Source organism: Colletotrichum abscissum, assembly GCF_030869225.1.
Source record: "Colletotrichum abscissum strain IMI 504890 chromosome Unknown Scaffold_28.1, whole genome shotgun sequence".
NCBI lineage: Eukaryota > Fungi > Ascomycota > Sordariomycetes > Glomerellales > Glomerellaceae > Colletotrichum > Colletotrichum abscissum.
In genome coordinates, this window is record NW_026850187.1 from 2,619 (window position 1) to 23,653 (window position 21,035).

Genomic DNA, 21,035 nt, shown 5'->3' on the forward strand with positions numbered 1-21,035 from the left:
GTAACCGAATTTGACCTTATAAAATAATAACCCCGTAGTTTTACTAAGTTAGGCTACGTAAGTAAAGTTTATTATAAGTAATATATTATTTTAATTATTTTAATAGTAGTTAACTAGGGGTCGTAGTTCCTAGAGGATATACTAATTTAAGATCTTTATTTAACTATCTATTTATAAATAGTTTATTATTAATAACTATAGCTTAATATTATAAAGCTTATATAGTTCCCTTTAGAAATTTAATATAAACTACGGACCGTAGTTAAAAATAATAGTCTTAGGTAGTTTAAAAATTAGTAATACTCGTTTATAAAATATTTTATTTATATCCCGCGCGGTAGTAATTTTATAATAGGGTACTAATATAGCTTTTTTATTTAGTTTATTAATTATAATATATATTATATCGTAGCCTTTTTAATCGAGGGGTACTATTATAAAATTTATCGAAATATATTACTACGGGTAGTTAGGTATAAGTAAAAGCCTTAGCTCCCCCAGGGGCCTATCGCAGGGTTTTTAAGAACGACGGTATATATAGTAATTTCTAACGTATTAGTATATATTTATTATAAGGCTAGGCTAGTAATACCGTTACTTAATTATTTTAACTATTTTATTATGCCCCGGGTATACTAAGAGCCTCTATTTATATACTTCTCGGATAGCTATAATACGTAAATTATCCTCCTTAAGTATAACGAGCTTACTATTTATTATAAATAATCTATTATCCTAAATTTTTTAACGCTCGTAGCCCTTAGTTACTAACGTTTATATTAGAATAAGTAATACTATTATTAAGTTATAGTTAAGCTTTAATACCTTTTTAATTAGTAAGTACTCCTAAAACTCGTCCTTTAGTATAAGGGCCCTAATTACGAGCTCGGGTTACTATACTACGTTCTTTAATAACGCTTATAGTTTAGTAATAATATTTAGTAATAATAGCTCTAATAATAGTAGGACCTAAGTTTAGTTAGCCTCTTTTAGTACTTATTAAGTCCTAATATCCTCGTTCTTTCTTAATAGAGCGTTAGTAAGTACATTTTCTTACCCTAAGTAATATTAAATTTAAAAATTAAAATTAGCTAGGGCGCTAGCTTAGCGGGCTTATTATAAGTTAAAAAGACGTTTTATTATAAAAAATAGGAGTAGCTAATAATTTATAATAATATTAAATTTTTAATAATAGCTAACTAGTTCTATATACTACTCCTCTAAGTAAACTATTATTACTAATATCTCTTTATTATATATAATATAATTAAGCTCCGCGCTATTTATAGTTTTTAAATAAAACGCTACGAAATATTATAAGCTATTATTTATTTATTATTAAACTAGGGCTCTAGTATATACTAAGTTTAACGTATCAATTTCTTAGTATATAAATAGCTCGGGCCTAAAATAATAAAATATAAGCACTATTATAAAGGCTAGTTTTAGCGCTTCGAACGTAGTATTATAATTAATATTAAATTAAAAAAGTACGTCTTTACTAATTAGCTTCGTTAATAATTTAGCTAAGTACCCGTAATCCTTTATAAACTTTCTATAAAAATTATAAAAGCTAAAGAACGATTAGATATTTTTAAATAATATAAGCGGCTTCTAATTCTTTATAATAAAGACCTTATTTTTATTAAGTTATATATTATTAGTATTAATAACGAAACTTAAGTACTTCGTAGTAATAATACTAAATTCGTACTTTTTAATATTAGTTTATAATTTAGTTTTTCTTAAATAATTTAGTACTTTCGTAACGTACTCGTAATACTATAGGGGGTTATTTAAGAAAATTAGGATATCGTTTTTATACGTAATATAAAAATCGTTTAGATACTCTATTAGTACGTTATTTATATATTACTAGTACGTAATTAGCCTATTATAAAAGCTAAAGGGTAGTACTTTATATTTATATACCCCGTAGCGGGTATAAAAAGTCGTAAGGTCTTTTAAAATAAGGTCGAAGTAGATATAGTAAAAAGCTTATTTAATATTAAATTTAGTAAATACTTTAATTCGGCTTAGCTATATTAATATTTTATTAATTAAAAATAAGGGGTACTAATCCTTTTTTATAATTTTATTTAGCTTTTTAAAGTTAATATAAAATCGTAAGCTATTATTATATTTTTTAATAAATAGTATAAGCGACGTAAAGGGCGCGTTACTAAGCTTAATAAATCCCTTATAAAGGTGCTTTAAAAAGTAAGCTCTAGTTACCTCTAGCTCGGGTACTAATTACTTATAAAGGTGGTAATAAGTAAGCTTCTCTTAGCCTCTTATTATAAGCTTTATTTTATAGTCGTAGTTATAATATAATACTAGCGTATTATTTACTATTTTATTAAAAACGTTAGTCTAAGGCTTTAATACCTCTAAAAGCTTTATAATAATAAGGTCTTAGGTTTTTTAATTATCGCTTTTTAAAGAGTCCTCTTATTTTATTTACTTATTTTTAATTATATAGTTTAGCTTATATAATAATATAAAGCTTAGCTTAACGTCCTTGCGCTTTAGGTTAGTTTTAAATACTAGGGCGCTAATAAAAGCGATATTAAAGGTAGTATTAGCTCCCTTATACTAAATAAAAGTTTACACAGGTTTAGTCTTTTTTAAAAAAGTTAATAATATATTAATAAGTATACGATTTATTTTCTAAGTATTTTTAGTATCGTTAAACCGCTATATATATTAATTTTACGAGCCCTATAGTTAATAAAGTATCTTAATAAGCTTAAGTAGTACCCGCTTCTTTTATAACTATTCGTTATACCGTACTATATCTATTTTAAATATTTCTTATTATTACTTAATATCGATTTAGTATTATATATTAATAACTTTAGGGGTATATAGGTCCTCTATATCCCTAATAATAGTAAAAGAGGTATTTTATAATAGTAGATCCTCAGGTTATATTAGGTACCTATAGTGTATATTTAAGTTAACTCTATAGTACTTAAACTATTTCTATCCTAAAATTAAGTTATAGCGCCCTATATTAAGTTAGAATAAGGGTATTTTTAAGAGGACCCGGCGGTTAATATATAAATTAGTAGTTTATACTATATTAACGTTTTCTAATCGCTCGCTATTAAATCCGGTAATAGGGATAGGGTATAATAATTTACTAAATAGGGCTATATAGAATTTTATAATAATAAGGTTACGTAGTTATTTATAAATCCGTACTTATTAGCTCTTATATTAAGTAAAGCTTTTAAATAAATTCTATATTTATTAAATATTATTATAAACTTAATTTCGAGAAGCTACCCCCTTATAAATTCTATAAGTTTATTAAATAAATTACTAATCTTCTATTTTTATACTTATCCCCTAGTTAAGAGGTTATTTATACTAAGTGGCTTAGTTTTTTAAATCCGAAACGTACTACTCGCTAGTAGCGTTTATAGCTATTATAATAGTATTTAGCTTTTTAAAATAATCTTAAGAAACGTAACTAGGCTCGCTATAAACGAAGTAAGTACTACTATTTTTAAGCTTTTAATATAGAGCTTTAGAAATAGTTTTATAGCTTATAATTTAGCTATAGGTACTCTACTTAGCGGTACTACTACCTCTACCTCTTTTTTTAATAAGGGTAGTATAAGTAAGTATAGTATTCTTAGGAGCCTTATTACTAATTAATAAGAGCTATATTATATTAATAAGCTAAGTAACGTACTTAGTATATTTTTAAAAAGTCGCGTTTTTATTTAAGTATTTTAAAATAGCTTAGTTTTAGAAGTAAATTAGGAGCTTATTATAAAAGCGGCGTTTTTATTAAGACTTAGGGAGCTTATTAACGCGGGCGAGCTTTATAAAAATAGAGCGCTTTTAGTAAACGTTTTTAAAAATAATAAAAAGGGCGTTTAGTTTTTAGTTAGCGTTATTTATTATAGTAGGGCTAATATAAGCTAATTTAAGCTTATATAATAACTAGTTTATTATAGTAATCTCGTTAGAAATTAATATAAAGTAAATAAACTTTATTATAATACCGCTAACTTTATTAATAACGTACTCTAAATAATATCCGTTAGTATTAAAGTTCGCATTTTCGAAGCACTTCGTAATATACTAAAGCTAATAAGGGAACTTTAGCCCCTTATTATTATTATTATTTATAAAAATAAAGATATTAAGTATTTTAAATTTATAAAAGGGCTAGTATACCGAGGTTAATATATTTTTATAATTACCTTATACTTCGAGTTTAGTAAAGCGCTATTTTAATATATAATAAGTATTACCTCTATACTCGTTATTATTAATACTAGCTATAGAGCCGTTTTTTAATTACTTAACGTGCTCGCTAAGCGTAGTATTAATATAAAAAGCGCGGTCTAACTATTTTTTAATATTCTAACGCTCTATAATAATAGTACGTATAACCTTAATATTTTCTTTAATTATTTCGTAAAACTACTTAGTATTATTACTTAGCTAGCTAATTATAAAAATAAGTACTTATTTAAAATAGTACTAAGTAATACGTATTTTTAGTTAGTTCTTAACCTAAGCTTAGAGGGTAACGCCCTTATTTTAATTATATAAGTCCTAAATAAACTTAAAATTAGCGTCGTATTACTTAGTATTATTAAAGAGACCCTTATTACGAATTTAAATAGGGGACGTAAGCTCGTTATTAACGCGATAGAGGTACTTAAATTAATCGGCTTACGTAATAGAGGGTAAAAGTTATTTTACGGGCTAGTTAAAAAGGTCGACCTCGGGGTTAAATATAAGGAGTTTAGTATTCTTATTAGTACTTATAATACTCTAGTACTATTTATATAAATAGTAACTTTATTAAAAATTATTAGTATAAAGAGATATTTACCCTCCTTAGTTCTTATTTCGGACTATAGTATTTAATAAAGGGGGTATATATTTAGGGGGTATTAATTACTTTATATAGTTAATCAGTTAACTATTACTTAGTATTACGCTTTTTTTTAATAAGAGTAGCTATTCGTTATAGCGGATTAAATAGGTTAAAATATTATTATTTTATTTTAAAAAAAGAATTATAATAAACGTTAAGTAGTATTATAAAAAAAAACTCGAGGTAGGTTAAAACGCTACTATATTAACTTAATAAATATAACTTAATATAAAAAGGGAAAAAGTAAATTAGTAAGTAGAATCTAGGGCGCTAGGCTTTTAAGCCTAGCGGTTTAGTAGTTATATAACTTATAAGGGGTCCGTTAGGTACTTAAGGCCTAGGTACTAAGGGGCCCGGTACCTAGCGCTATAATACTTAAGCTAATAAAAGTTTAAAATAATAATAAGTTTATAATACCCTTAAATATTCTAAGTTATATACGTATTATATTAATAAAACTAGCGAGTTTTTTTTTTATAAAAAGCCTAAGTAATTTTATTAAACTCCGTTATACTAAGGATAAAGTATTATAATTATTATTTTTTAATAAGGAATTTTTAATAAGCATAAGTTATTAGCTTATATTAATTACGTCCTTACTTTTTATATATATTACCTATTATTATTATTAATTAAATAGCTTAGTAAGGCTTTTAAATTAATTTAAAAAAGTAAATAATTACTACTTAAGGTTAAAAAGTTATCTAAACTTAGTTATTTAAAAAAAATAAATGTCGTAATAAAGTCTTTGTTAGTAAACTAACGGATGGATTATTACTAAATTACCGCTCTATAACTTTTTATAAATATACTTAACTATTATTTTAATAAATAAAAAAAGCCTTTTATAAGCCTCTTTTTTTAATACTAGCCTTATTATAAGGACGGGGCGCTTATTAAAAAAAACTAAACTCTATTTATATAATATCTTTTTTAAATAGTATAAGTAAATAATTAAAACTTTTAATAACGGATCTCTTAGTTTTAGTATTAATAAAGAACGTAATAAAATATAATAAATAATATAAATTATAAAATTTAGTAAATTATTAAATTTTTAAACGTATATTATACTTATTAATATTTTAATAAGTATACTTATTCGAGCGTTATTTTAACCTTTAAATACTACTTAGTTTTAGGGCCCCACGGTATATATAGGCTTTTAAAAATAATAACGGACCCTCTTAGAGCCTTTTTTATATAATAATTAACGTTTTATACTAAGATCTAGATGGACTCTTATTATAAAACCCCTAAATTCTTTATAAATTAACTTTAGATTAAATAAAAATACTTATTAAATTTAAGTATATTAATAAATAAAAGAAAAGAAATTAATAAGGATTACCCTAATAATTATAAATAAAATAATAATAGTTTAAATTTAAAATCTAGCCCTAAGCTTAAATTATAATTTATAAAAAATACTTTTAATATAGTACTTTTTAAGTTTTTTAAAATAGGACGTTATAAAGAGTAAGAGCCCCGTATAGTTAAATACTAAGCTTTTATAAAGCTTTTTTAATAAGTTAAATAGTTTAAAAATACTATTCTAAATAAAAAGTATATTTTTTTAAAACTAAATATTAGCTAAAGACCGATAGTATATAAATAAAGTAATTAAAAAATAAAAAATACTTTAAAAAGAGGGTTAAATAGTACGTAAAATTATTAAAAAAAAGCGTTTATAACTAGATTTATATTTAGTAAATTACCTAACTCTCGTAATTAAAGTATTTTATTAATATAAGTTAATATTAGCTTATTATTAAAAATAAAAGCTTTAGGAACGTAGCTCCTCTCGGGGAGTATTATAGTTTATTATATAATACCTTTTAGCGGGCTAAAGTACGCGTTTTATAAAGATATTAGTATAATAATTATTAATAACCCGTTTTAAAATATAAATTAAAAAGTTAACTTTATATACGAGTATTTAGGTATTAAACCCCTATATATAATAAGAATAAATATAAATAAGAGCTTTAATATATTATTAACTAGTCTTAATATTTTTAAATAGATTTAAATAAAAGTATATAAGGTTAGATTTAAAAAAAATAAATTATACGTATATAAGGTAAAGCTAAAGGAAACTTTAGTAAAGGCTCGTAGTAATTTTAATATATAAATCGATCGTTAAATATATATATAGGGGTAAAAAACTAATCGAACTTTTTAATAGCTAGTTTTTACTAAAGTTTCTTTTAGAATAGTAATATTAAGCTTAGTTTTATAAAATAAAATAAATAATTAAGGACTTAGGGGCTATTTTCTACTTTTATTTATTTTTAAACTTTAAATATATAAAAAGCCCTTATTACTTAGTTAAATATAAGTATTTAAATATATTAATATTAATAAGCTATTTTTAATAAATAAAATTAGTAATACGAAATAAACTAAACGCGAGGTTAAGGTACTAAAGTAGTCGCTTATTAAATACTATAAAAAGTATTAGTATATTTTAATAATAAAATAGTAGTTATAGAAGTTAGAATTTACTAAAGATTATATAATAACTTATTTATTAAATATACTAGCTTTAAAAATAAATAGTACTTAAGCGACTTATTTATATTTCGTTCTTAGTATAAAAATAATATACTAAGGAGTAAGTAGACGTAGAAGTTAGTAACGAAGCTTAGGGTATAAGCCTAAGTAAAACGGTTTTTAATATAGATTTTAATAATAATAATAAATAATTTTAATAAGAACTTAAAAAACCAAAATAGGAAAAGGTTCTATATAGTTCTTATTATTTTAATAACCTATTCTTATTAACGTTTTTTTTTTAAAACTTTATAATTATAAATTAAGTTTAACTCCCTAATAGAGTAATCCGCCGGGGCCGTACCGTGTATTACGTATTAAGGAAAACTAGGTATAATACGGTCTATACCTAACTACTAACTAAAACTCTTAACTTTCTATTACCCGCTTATAAAGCGAGCTTTACCTACTTTAACGCGCACAGGACCTCTTAATACTAGCTTACGTAAATAGCTAGGTTTATTATAATTTATCTTTTTATATAAGTATTATTATTACCCGGGGGGTCCCGTAAGAGCTATTTAAAGTACTAGCTTATTACTTTAACCTTATATACCTCTAGCTTATTTATTATAGCTATTATAACTAAGCTAGCGTTAATATACCGGATTTTAATATCCGTATTAGCCTAGTTATTTATAGCGTTCGTATTATTACTTAGCTAAATTCTATACTACTAAAAGGTATTTTACTAATCCTCGAGTATGCTTATATTAATTATAATAGCTATAGCGTCGAGCTAGCTAAGGGCGCTTAGCCCGAGAGGGGTAAACTTATTAATAAGTATTTTTAGCCCACTAATTACTAACTATATACTAGGAGTAGAGTAGGTTCTTATTAAGGTAGTAGTTTATATATTAATAAGTTTATTTAGTAGATTTATTTAGTAAATTTATTTAGTAAATGTATTTAGTAAATTTATTTAATAAATTTATTTAGTAGATTTATTTAGTTTAAATAGAGAGTAGCTTTAGGTAATATTAAAAGTAATAAGAATAAAAAGAATCTTTATAAGCTCTAGTACGAAGAGTAGTAAATATTAGCCTATTTAGCCTTTTTTTTAAAAACCTTTATATTATTATTAAAGTTTAGAACTTTTATAATTAAGGGCCGCCTCTAACTATTATAGCTAATTATTACGGCTAATTATTACGGCCGACCTCTATTATTAACCTTTTTAATTAGCGCTACTACGTAAGTATATTACTTAGCCTATCGTTAGTAAGTAGTAGGGTAGCTTACTTATCCCGAATTAAATAGTAGTTTTCGTATTAAAATCACTATATTACGTTAAGCGCGTATTTAGGATATATTGTGCGTATTATATAGTTAAAAAGTATACTATATTATATAATTTCTTTTAAAAACGTAATCTTATTAAGGTCGATCTTTTATACTTATAAAGCCGGAAAAGAACTAGTATATAAATTAAGTTTAAAAAAATATACCGTATTATATAATTTCTTTTAAAAGCGTAATCCCGTTACGGTCGATCTTTTATACCTATAAAGCCGGAAAAAAAACCACTATATAAATTAGGTCTAAATAATTTAATTATATTTCTTTTAAAATTTATAACCTTCTTTTATATATAATTATTTTTCTTATAAAAGTGTCCCTTATTACCTCTTTATAACTATTATACTTCACTATTAATCCGGAATTATAAACTTTATAAGAGGGAAAGTTTAAAAAAGTAGAAAATCTAAAAAAAAATAGTCTAATGAGACAGTAGGAGTATCTACTAATACTATGTATTAATACTATGTAACCGATATCGAGAATCGCCCGAGTAGCTAGTAAAAGTAAAAATAAAAAATAAATAACTATTATACTAGACTTACATTATATATTGTTTTCATAAAGTTTATATTTTAAATATATAAAATATATATACTTTAGAAACGGGACCCGTTATCTTAATATGCTAAGTTTTCTTTTCTTATTTATTATTATTTAACGCATTTTATAAGATTTTTCTTGTAAAAAGATACATAGTATTAAATATATTAATATATTTAAAATATTATAATTATTATTGCTTATTGAGCGGGTTAACTTAAGTTATACATTATAAATTTTAATAACATATTAAATTACAGAATTCGTTTTTTAATCGCTTAATTACTTTACATTTAATTCTTTATATTTATTAAGTAAAAAAAAGCTATTATATTATATTTTATAATTTTCTATATAATATAATTATCTTAGACTCGATGTTCTACTCATAGCCTAGAAAGAAAAGTAATAATATTATAATATTATAAAAGCGTTCTTTTAAACTTATAATAAGGAAAGTTAAATTAATAATAGATCTTAATATTATAATTAAATAAAAAGATTTCTTTTCTTTTTACTTAACTATAGGCTTTAATAATAATAAATTACTATTAAGAAATAATAATACGTATTTTTATTACTATTTAGTATTTTTTACTTTCTCTTGCACTCATAACTTCGGATAGCATCGTTAAAGCGGCCATTACCATCAGCTAAATTATTATCATCCTGGTTACTATAGGACTCCCCTCGACATTGCCGCTCCCTATATTTAAGAAATGTCCTTCTTAGTCAAGAAGGTTCCAAGTAACAATTCTGTTCTCAAGGTTTACACTTACCGATACCAAGTGCAAGTATCTTTGTTCCTATCATTATTACGAATAGAGCTGATGCGGTCAACGAAACTCTCCGGGACATTATCTATGCATAGCTCCTCTGTAAGTAAAATGCTTATAGCGACCGATTAAGCATCGAGATAAGGGCTTAGTGTGGGAGCGGAACTCACAGCAGGATCCTGTCTGAAGGACGTCGGTTCGGCAGCGGCCTCTGAAGCGGGTGTCGTCACACATAAAGACGGTAGCCTCAGCACGAGCAGAGATAGCTGGGGTTGAAGTTTTGTCTATAGGGGTAGCGATGATCAGGACGGCAAGTGCCCCTAGACACGCCAGAGATGATTTCATAAAGCCCATTGTGATTGAAACAATTGTGTAGTTCGATCTGGCACTTGTGTAAGGCATGCAGACACATCAGGAGCACCATCAGTGAGGAATGGGGTTTAAATACTGAACGACGTCGACAAATCTATCAGCCCTGCTTTCCTCCCTTGAACCATGGAAACCGCCTGTGTCCAAAGGCGATCGGGTATCATCCGGGCTTCCTTGTTTCGTTGACCTTTATCATGAAAGTAAACTATAGCCTGAAGTATGCCCAGGGCTGCGAAACGCCGCGGTATCCTTGCTGAGTCGTGCGAAGAATGATGGACAAATGATCGCTTGAAGGAGCTATATTTCCTACAAACACATCACTTATTCTTTACGGTACGCTCGTAGAGACTCTTGAAAGCCCATGCTGCTTTCCCAACGACACGACATATTTTACACACGTGCAGCACCACCTTCGCAGTCCACGGCCAGGCTCGGCACATATATCTAAAGTGATGAGATATACCGAGTGCTTTTGCATGTTTGTAAGGTACGGTACTTGATGGCTTCTGGAATTGAGTTCTGGGGGTTGTTGGGTTTCTGAACTTCCGTCTGACGCGCCTGCTCTAGATCCACGTTCTCAAACACACGCAGATTAAGCTTGTGATATTAACATCTTTCGTCGCCGCTCGGCCTGGATTCCAAACGGAACTGGTTTGATGTCGCGCCTCGTTAAAGCAAATTGGTGGTCATCTGAGCTGAAGCTTCGTCTGTTAAACCCAAAATCTGATGCCCCGTCATTTTGCCTCGCGAGCACGTGCTCAGCAACGCGTTCAGCACTCGTCTTTTGACTTCAGTCTGCCACTAGACCGAGTCTTTCGTTTGCAGTACACTTCTTTTAGGTGAAAAGACTTCCTAAGTGACTGTCATCAAGCGTGCTTAGTCACTCGCGTTTGGCTCTCGACATTCACTTTAGATACCTTATGAAGTCTTTCTATCGGACGAAGCCGAGCTCCAAACGCATGGTTTCTTCCTAGCCAAACTGATACCGCACATCTCACATTTGATTCCTCGGTAGCTTTGGTAATCTAGGTACAACAATTAACAGGGTCCAGGGACAGACTCCATAGAGACTCGCCACTTCGTCATCCGAATGTCCTACCTCCATGTTCTTCCTGGTCTCGTATTGATGGGTCGTGCCGCACATCACATAGCTCAGGACAATTCTTGTTATTATCAGGCATCATATGCCAACACTCCTGTTCTGGTGGATGTTGTTGCCCCGATATGCTGTCACGCAATAACTCAAAAGTTCGCATTAATACCCAAAGTCTGTCGCGATGGCTTCAACCGTCCGTGGACTCATAGCATATTGCGTGATCCGGCCACATAATCACCGCGATGTACACCGGCTTGCAAATTTTTTTTAATACAATCGTTCTCTACAATCCATATCAATGCTCCTATTGCGATCGTACGGCAAATTCTAAGACGCTTTTCTGGCTAAATCTTTGAATAGAAGTTGATCGTGCTTCCTCTCCACGTAGTCAAGGGCTGGAATGAACTTTAATATTGAGGGAAGGTGAAGTCTTTCGTCGCATACGTTGGATAGGCCAACGCTCATGCTAGCTACTAGAAGGATGACAAGGCCTATGACTTAATATACATGTCTCAAGCACGTTCAAACTCCAGCCAAAGGCAATGTTCCCTCCTGCAAACGCATGATGATGATACCACATGAGAATGGTCAACTTGAAGTCCAATTCTGCTTCCAGCTCCTCATTCTTGAATCTCAGATTCACTGTTATGCACAACCGGTCTCGGAATTGACTCAAGTAGTACTAGGATACTATCTGCCTTCCCAAACTCGGTGCAATAAAGAAAGGATGATAAAGCCTTAACAGTTCGTTCTAGTAGCTACGCCACTACGCCGCTTGCCTGCAAACAGTATGTGCGGTGCCGACTTCCAGCCATTGCTGATCATCAAGTCTCAGTAATATTTGCGCTCTCGGAACTAGGAAGCTTAATCTCTATACACTTTTCAGGTCTTTCCCAAATTGAGCCATCTCTACGCTAATGGAACCACTACCCTATATTACCTTGTTGTACAAAGGAAGATGCAACTTGCATGTGCAAAAAGTGAAAGCGGTGACCGCCAGACTCCAGCAACTAATCCATATACTCTTCCTCCACGAACTTCACACATCTTGGTTCATGGGTACAGGCGAAAGTCGAGGCTGCTTCAAACTTGGGCTTGACATCGGAAGCCTCCTTCCCTTTCCTTTCCCACCCTTTCCAGCCCCTCCAGCCTTTTCTCCCTTCCCGGGTTTGCCAGCCTTCCCAGCCTTTCCAGCCTTTCCAGCTTTTCCTGCGTGCCTTGTCTCCGATAATAGTGAATGTAAGCTGACTTATGATCAACTTTCGAGACCAAATGAAGACAAAATAAAATTAGTGAATACTTACAGCAGCGCGGCACCGTTTCCTCGCATGATTGTCAGCGTTCGACTCGACAACCAAATGCCCAGGGTTGATACAGTTAGTTTGTCCACATAGGTGGCTTACGTCCAACCCCTCCAATAGACGGTCTTTGGTAGCCCTTCGATGGAAAGCAACAATGGCCAGTCGATGGCCATATTGCCTCTTTGCTTCCTTCTTCCTCACCCCTGGAAAGACCGGTCTCGTTTCAACGTACCCCTTTTTGGCGTCGTACTTATGTTAGTATTCACACACTTATAGATGGTAAGTCGAACGAAGGGCATATACAGCTTTGGTAGGTCTCTTCTGGCAGAGTATGCATCCATTTAGCGTCCTCTTTGCGGGTCTGTAAGAACTTCCGCTCGAGGAGGAATTCCCAAGAACCAATTGAAGCCACGCCCTGAAAGCCCTCTTCCTAGAGCAACACCAAAGCTCGAACATAGTGTTGGAACATCTTTTGATGGTCTTATGCGGGTTTGAAGCTTTGGAAGTTGAGGGGACATTGGAATCTGGAGTAAGCGAAAGAGACCGTGGTGGGAGTTTCGGAGGCGACGCACGCCTTCCGCGTCCCATGGTAAAGATGTCGGAATAAGAAGGTAAGAGATGGATGAACTATGGTTTGAAGAATAAGAACAAGGTACGGATGGCGATTAACGATGCTTTTAAAGAAATAGAAATCAGGATGGAGGTGAAGTCTCACTGTAGGACGGTCATTGACGATATTGCGCCATGAACGCGTCCAAAAGGGACGCGCGCTCAACGTGCTTCAATTACCGTAATTGGATCCAGAGTGTGCCACATCAGATACCGGCATTACTATGCTTGTAATCAGCTAGTTGGGGAAAGATATATTGAACGTAGGATAGTCGGGTATCCATTGTATCCTTGCAAGATAATCACTTTTGTGGGGTGAGGTATGATGGATTGCCGGGCGCGGGAGAAAGGGTGTGAGCAGCCCTGCAACATCAAGACCCTGTTTAGGAACCCCTTTCTGCATGTCAAAAGGAGTGGCCTAGAAACTCTAGACTTGAGCTTTGCGTCAAGGTTGGTATCCGAAGCAGAGAGACTATGGACTCGATCTATCGGGGTCTAGCACTGCGAAGCTGGAGAAAATGGCAGTGGTAGGCTAGGTCACTGGACGGTCTTCATGATAGAAAAGCTGACGGTTTGGACGGAGCTGTGATCGGGCGCTGTCTACGTACTCCGTGCCTCGGCAGCTAGGCTCGGTCCCTTCCGGCCCCATGAAAACGTCGTCAAGTTGGGTCAAGATAGGCATCCAGCCAACCAGTCTCAAATTGGATAATGAGGTGCTAATTGGTGGATGCGTGGACTTGGACTGAGCCTCTGGGGTGTGCAAATACATAGCAAGGTATGTGAGACAGGTGGGTCTGGGGTCCTGACTCGTCACGTGCAAAGGGACTTGTTTGGAGGAAATGGAAATTGCCGCCTTTCATGGTTTTCTCCCCCAGGGCAATGGGCGGGTGGTTGGCAGGTCTGGACGGGCGGCGTCGAAAACACCATACTCCTTCACTGCGGTATTTGCCAGCACTCTTATCATAGGAGTGATTTCCGGCATTTCTCAGTGCATATGGGGCGGGCTGATCTGGGGTACGATTTGGATTCTCTTTGATTACCTCATGGAGGTAGCCGGGAGATTGTTCCTTGACGGGAATCGCCGGAACAGAGGGCCCCGACCCACCTACCTACCGGTCTAACCTGAGGCTACCGCTAAGTTCTTCTCCAGCTGCCCGGTCCCGATTCCCAAGGTGGCAAGGTCTAACAGTCCAAGGATAGGGCTACTAAAACAATTTTTCACGATGCCCTCATTTAGGCAAAAGCGGGTCTGCCATGCTCGTGTCAGACACGCTAAGATAGGGGACTCGGAACCCTGCAGTCGTTATCCTTTTTCATCAAGCAAAGACCTCCCCCAGGTTGCCTCATCTCAAACCATGAGGGATACAAACTCATTCGCGATTTGATGCTTCTCCACGAACCCACGCCCTACCTGTGCTTCTCTCCGTCCATGAAGTATTGTCGAGTAGCACAATTCTCGCTTGCAGCCTCCGCGTAGTGAGGCGAGTCGCGACCCATGAGCCCCGCTGCGCATCCGCTGCCGCCCTCAAGCAGTCTTCCGCCTTTGCGCACTTTGAACCAGCTCACCGAAGCCGATGTCGCCGCCGCCCTACAGAACCTCTCCGTCATCTACTGCCCCTTGGCCGTGTCCGTCGCCTTTCAGCTTAGCCCCGAGACGCAAAAGTTTGCTCATCACGATTCATCTCTCGCCGACTCTGGCTACGTGTCGGAGACAGACGACGATCATGAGGAGATTGACGGCCTAGACCACCACATAGCCGCTCTCAAAGTCGACGTCTTTGAGCGCAATTGCGCCGAGCGCTGGTTGACTGGCTTAATCGCCAGAGCCGAGACTCTTTCTTGCTTTAAATCCCAGGACGCTTGTCAAAACGCACTGGACCAGGCCTCTTGCATCCTCGAATCATTCTTCGCCGCCCCACCAGACGATGATGCCTCGGCCGAGAAGGATCAGGATTACACGCGCGATTTCGCATTCCAACTCTCGCTCCCCAAACCACCATCAGCAAGTGTTCCAGTCACCATCCGACTCAACGACAGGTTAGCGGGTACAAACTCGGCTGACCCGGACGATGTCGGTCTCCAGAGCTGGGGCGCCTCCATCGTCCTGTCGGACATCATGTGTGCCTCGCCGGAGCGCTTTGGTCTTTCCCAACCTGGACTGGGTATTTCGCCGCGCATCATTGAACTCGGCGCCGGCACGGGGCTTGTGAGTCTCATGCTCGGCAAAACGCTGCCTCACTTGGGAGCATCTAGTCCGACCATCGTGGCAACTGATTACCACCCGGCTGTGCTTGAGAACTTACGCGCCAATGTTGCCCTCAACTTCGCGACAGCCAATCCCGCCCACGTACAGACCGCCGCTCTCGACTGGGCAGCACCTGTCCTGGATGCACCGCTCCATGTTCCCGCCGACATCATCATCGCGACCGACGTCATCTACGCGCCGGAGCACGCTTTCTGGCTGCGTGACTGTGCGACTTGTCTACTCGCAGATTCTGGCGTCTTCTGGCTCCTGGTCACAGTGCGGCGCAATGGCCGTTTCAACGGCGTCAGCGACAGCGTAGAGTCTGCCTTCACGGCTGGCGACAGCCCCAAGCGGTCAGACGGCAAGAGGCTTGCCATCCTGCAATCAGAAGAACTGCTTAAACGGAGCGGAGTGGGACGAGGGGATGAGAGTGGCTACAAGCTTCTCCGAATTGGATGGGCCTACGAATAGACGATGAAATAGATGGGCCTGGCGCGATCAGACGAGACACACGACATTCTCCTCCAATAGATCATAGAGACTACATAGATAGATGATAAACAAAGGAGGCGAGCATCATAGACAGTCTGCACGGCGAGTGCATACATATCAGCATACAAATTGCAGATGTCCGCCCTCGCGTAGAGTATAGATAGATTATTATGTATATATGCATACATCAACGTTCACAAGTCATTTGCAGCTCACCTACGAAAGCTGGGCCGGCCTGAGGCTTCAAAGTGAATATTCTTGACGAGGTAACTCGGAATTGCCTGGTTCTGCAGATCATCTCTATTTCAATTACATGCAACGATGCCTCTAGTCGAGATTGTTCTTCCCCGGGACTGATGCCGTGTTGCGGGGTTCGGCCCTTGACCACACCGTCACGCCGGTATCGCAGCGAGTAACGACCCCAGGCCCATGCCGAACCAGACCAATTCTGACCCATGCACCGGTAGAAACCTGCTAACTACCTGTACCCCATGGAGAACTTCATTCTAAGAACGGCCATCACTGCGGACTGGGAGGGGAAATTCGCAGAGCGGCCGCAGAGATCGGGGGCAGCAAGAGGGGTCCACATCGGAGCCGGGCCCCCGGACCCAGAAAAATTATTGACGCAGTGCTACCTTACCTTACCTTACCTTGCCAGACGCGAACGCGTCCCACACGCGATCAACTCATTGACAGCGCAACTTTCCCGCAGCATCCTGCTTGCTCTCCGATCACGACTCCGTTCTTTGCTTGTGTCTGCCCTCAATACTAGCATTCAAATTCTTCTCCGCCTGTAGCCATGCCTCGAGGTAGACCCTCGTCGAAGCTTGCGAAGCAAGGTAAGAAGAATTTCCAACTACCAAAGTCTCTCTGCCTAGCTCTCTCATATTCCCCATGCGCTCCCATTCCCATTCTATTGCGCCCTCATTGACGCCCAAAACCTCGAGCAGACATTCCCTATGACGCGATCAGTAAAATCGTAGCGCATACCCTTGATCCCGAGACCGCGCTCGTGACCCTTACCGTTCTCGCCAAAGGCTCCCGCCTAGATGTTTCCGAATGGGATGTCCAGGAGCATCAACCGACATTGCTATGCGACTACTGGGCCAGCTTTCCGGGCAAGACGCGCCAAGATGTTCTAGGAATCGGAGAGCTTTACCATCCCTTTCGTCTGCTACGCCACCGACGTGTTCGGGGCCAATGGCAAGTACTAGTGCAATGGCTTGGGTATACGAGCGAGGGAGAGGATGTTTCTTGGGAGCCAGTCGTGAAAATGCGCGCTGATGCGCCGGACGTGTTGACAGACTACTGCGGGTACGTAAACGATGAGAGTGTAAATGCTGCGCTACTCGGGCCCACGGCGCGAGGGGATGCAAGTGGCGAGGAAGAGGGTCAACCAAATGAGCCCAAGCCTCAAGTCACAACTCCTGCCGCCGCAAGACACTCAGCGAAGAGGAAGAGGGATAGTCTGGTCGAGCCTTCTGAAATTACCAGCGACAAACGACGACGCTGTAAGCCCTTCCTGTTCCCAACCGACGATGGTTGATCAATCCTTGGCTGACTCAAAGCCTAGCATCGAGACATGAATCAACACCAGCCACAAAAGCTTCCCTGCCCAGATCCTCGACGTCAGCATCCAAGCGAAGACAATCGAAAATCCCCCAAGACGACCCCCAGTCGCTATCGACCCCCAGAGCAACTGTTTCGATCCGAAAGCAATCCAAGATACCGAACGATGATAGCAAGAAAGTCGGTGCATCTCCTGCACCATCACAATCTCTGCCCCGACGGAAGAATACGCGAGGAGCCTCCATTGAACCCACAGCATCTGTCGACGCTGAGCGCCTGAGCCCTGCAGACGTCCCCCGCACAATGCTGTGGTTCATGGATGACTTCACTGTGGGCGATATGCAGAAGGTCTGCCGCTTCATCGACGAGCACTGCACAGGCAAATTACGTCTACCTCTGTACAGTGGTGGAGACTGGGATGGGAAGGCTGCTAGCGGCAGATGGGAGGATGTTTTCATGGTGAGCCCGCTTGGACGGTTGGGTAGGTATGACGATGAGGATGAGAAGGAAGAGTGATTGGGATCGCTCTCTAGCAATGCCTGCAGAGGCAAGCAGTTTCCCGGCGTTTTGCAAGGACTGGACTGGCAATCAATCCATGTGTTCAAGGAGCGCGTTGAGCACTGGTTTGTTGTGCAAGTCGCAGCCGCCTCGATCACTTTCAAGGAACAAAGTCGGCAGCGTAGAAAAGGACAATCTAGCTGTTCGTTGACTGATAACGAAGTTTCTGCAAACTTCCACTTCTACTCTCGTCGTCCGCTTCTCGTTGTGCTATCACGCGGCGTGCCACTGGTGTTCACGATGACAAAGTACTAGAGCATCCTGTGCTCGGCAATCAGAAGATGAGATGTTCACCAAACGCGATGAACCAGGTTTCTGCTTGCGTATGAACAGAATGGCAGTGCGCTGAAGATCTACCAAACCTTCCAAATCTTCTCACAGAGCATTGAGCTTTCAGCATTTTGCTTGCGCACCTCCGCAGTGGCTGATGGCACAATCAGGATTCCTTTACCAAGAACAGCCATGCGTAGGATGTTATCAACCACGTCATTGCGCCACCGTGCCAACTCGGACAAAGCAACAGTCTCTGGGGGTGTGCATCAGCGTATTTAGCTCACTGGGCGGTTGGAAGAATTTTCTTCACCGGCGCTAGCGCTTGTTTGCCGACCGACCTTAAGCGCCCTATGGGCTGATTAAAGATATCAAGGTTTGCTTGTGTTGGTTTGGAGGATGCAAAACCCGGCTAACCTGTGGATTTCTGGGCCAATATTGGCTCTCAAAGCATAATTCTCCAGTGACTGTTCATGAAGTCGTGTCCTCCTTTTTTCCCGATGTATTTCTGGCGCCTCTTTGAAGTATCTCCATTCTACTGAATAGCCTGACTTGGCAAACACCTGAACCGACATTTACATTCGAGTGGATTTTAAATGAAACAGCATGTTTTCTCGCTTTCTTTATGGTGATGCATTCACTCCAAACAGGCATTTACCGCCAACGAATATGGCCTGATTGAGGTAGCGACAGCAAGACTAAATGATTGGATCTGATTTGGATTAGGTATAAATATGTTCTCGCGGTTTCCTCCTCCCTAAGTTTCGAGCAAGACCTTGCCGAAAATGAAACATTCTTGATTCATTCAGCTCCACAAGATCCCACTCACTTCAATCTATAGAATGACCGAAGTCGCCGCCTCGAAGAAATTTGCATTACTTGCCACGGGCGGTACCATCGGAACTAAGGCCAAAAACCCTGACGATGTAGATTACGGCTCTGTTGGACACGGTGAATATGTTACAATCGATCAACTCCGGAAGAATACCGGGATCGATGAAGTTGCACGAGAGCTCGACGTCGGCATCCAGCCTGAGAAATTTGAATCCATCGATAGTACTGCGGTCACTTCCAAAGTTTGGAACGATATTGGTCAAAGGTGCGAAGGGTTGTCTAGAGACAAAGATATCAAGGCCATCATCATCACCCATGGAACAGCAAGCCTTGAGGAGACTGCATTCACTCTATCTATGGTCTTGAGACTGAGGACTCCAGTCATCGTCACTGGTTCCATGAGCCCCTTGAATGGAACATCTTCAGATGCATCGGCCAATCTCATCGCCGCGTTCCGCGTGGCTGCTTACATGTCCAAACATGATTATGAGGGGGTTTTGGTGGTGTTGAACAACGAAATACATCTGCCCCGTTTTGTCACTAAAACTCACACCCAGAATCACGACGCCTTTAAGTCGCCAAATTTCAAATCCATCGGTCGCATTATCAAGGGCGAAGTCAAATTCGACGAGATGGAACCGCCAAAGCTTCCCACAAATCTTGGGTTCACTGTCCAAATGCTTGCCAACGCTCCGCGCGTCGACATAGTGTGCAGCTACGTGGGTGCTGATAGCGTGGGCATCGACGCGTATGTCAAGGCTAGAGCAAGGGGGATCATATCCATGGGTTTTGCGCCTGGACTAGGAACACCGGCAGAGAAAGTTGGGCTTGGTGTTGCCATTAAAGGTGGCTGTGTGGTGGTTCAGTCGGTACGAGTTTTATCTGGAAATGTTACCGACAGTGAAGACCACAAGAAGATGGGCATCATTTCTGGGAACAACCTCAGCCCCTGGATAGCGAGAATCGTTGTCCAACTTGCGATTAGTAAGAGCGATGAGACTAAAGTGGATGTCAAAGACATACTCTGTGAGGCGTTCAGAAATCTTTAGTTTGCTTTAAGGAGATTCATGCCGAGCTACGAAATGGCACTCTTGGTCTCATGCTACACCTGCATTAAGGGGGTTTCTTTCGGAACGAAGTCTTAATAGAGCGATCTGTTCGAGCCATAGTTAACGGGACAACCCGCAGTTACTTATTCTTATTGACTATATAAACATAATAAGGGCCATCAGTTGACACGAATGTGCATTAATCCCATGCGATTCTCCCCTGCCAGGCAGTGGATGACAAGACTTGACTATTAAAATCACGGTGCCTGACAGCTAAGGTGGCTAATGAAAGACAGATGGATATGTGCTGCAAAATATAAATTCTGAACCTAATTCAATTGAAGATATCTCTTGAATAATGGCAATGCCATAAGGACAGGCGCAGCCACTATAATTTTGAACAACACGGCGAGGCCTTGGCTGTGCATAGCGCATCATCACCATAAAGACAGAACCAGTCCTGTCATGGTCTTAGACAAGCTTCCGTATCACATAACTACGGAAGTGTAAACTTATTTTTCATCTTTCATATCTATCTCTCATTGAGGGTTTGATGGCGTGAA

At 37.6% G+C, this 21,035-nt stretch overlaps 4 protein-coding genes across 4 annotated transcripts; 3 read left to right on the forward strand and 1 right to left on the reverse strand.

Moving 5' to 3' along the window:
* Nucleotides 1-488: 488 nt before the first annotated feature.
* On the reverse strand, nt 489-10,434 carry CABS01_10664 (uncharacterized protein; the record flags this gene model as incomplete). Its single annotated transcript, XM_060544019.1, has 2 exons — nt 489-505; nt 10,251-10,434. 2 exons carry the CDS (start codon nt 10,432-10,434, stop codon nt 489-491), a joined length of 201 nt encoding a protein of 66 aa, XP_060398743.1.
* Nucleotides 10,435-14,950: 4,516 nt separating this feature from the next.
* CABS01_10665 (methyltransferase domain-containing protein) lies at nt 14,951-16,171 on the forward strand (the record flags this gene model as incomplete). Its single annotated transcript, XM_060544020.1, has 1 exon — nt 14,951-16,171. One exon carries the CDS (start codon nt 14,951-14,953, stop codon nt 16,169-16,171), a length of 1,221 nt encoding a protein of 406 aa, XP_060398744.1.
* An 820-nt stretch (nt 16,172-16,991) lies between these two features.
* Nucleotides 16,992-18,277, forward strand: CABS01_10666 (uncharacterized protein; the record flags this gene model as incomplete). Its single annotated transcript, XM_060544021.1, has 3 exons — nt 16,992-17,031; nt 17,143-17,703; nt 17,766-18,277. 3 exons carry the CDS (start codon nt 16,992-16,994, stop codon nt 18,275-18,277), a joined length of 1,113 nt encoding a protein of 370 aa, XP_060398745.1.
* A 1,154-nt stretch (nt 18,278-19,431) lies between these two features.
* CABS01_10667 (asparaginase) lies at nt 19,432-20,472 on the forward strand (the record flags this gene model as incomplete). The annotated part of the gene is made up of 1 exon (XM_060544022.1): nt 19,432-20,472. One exon carries the CDS (start codon nt 19,432-19,434, stop codon nt 20,470-20,472), a length of 1,041 nt encoding a protein of 346 aa, XP_060398746.1.
* Nucleotides 20,473-21,035: the final 563 nt, after the last annotated feature.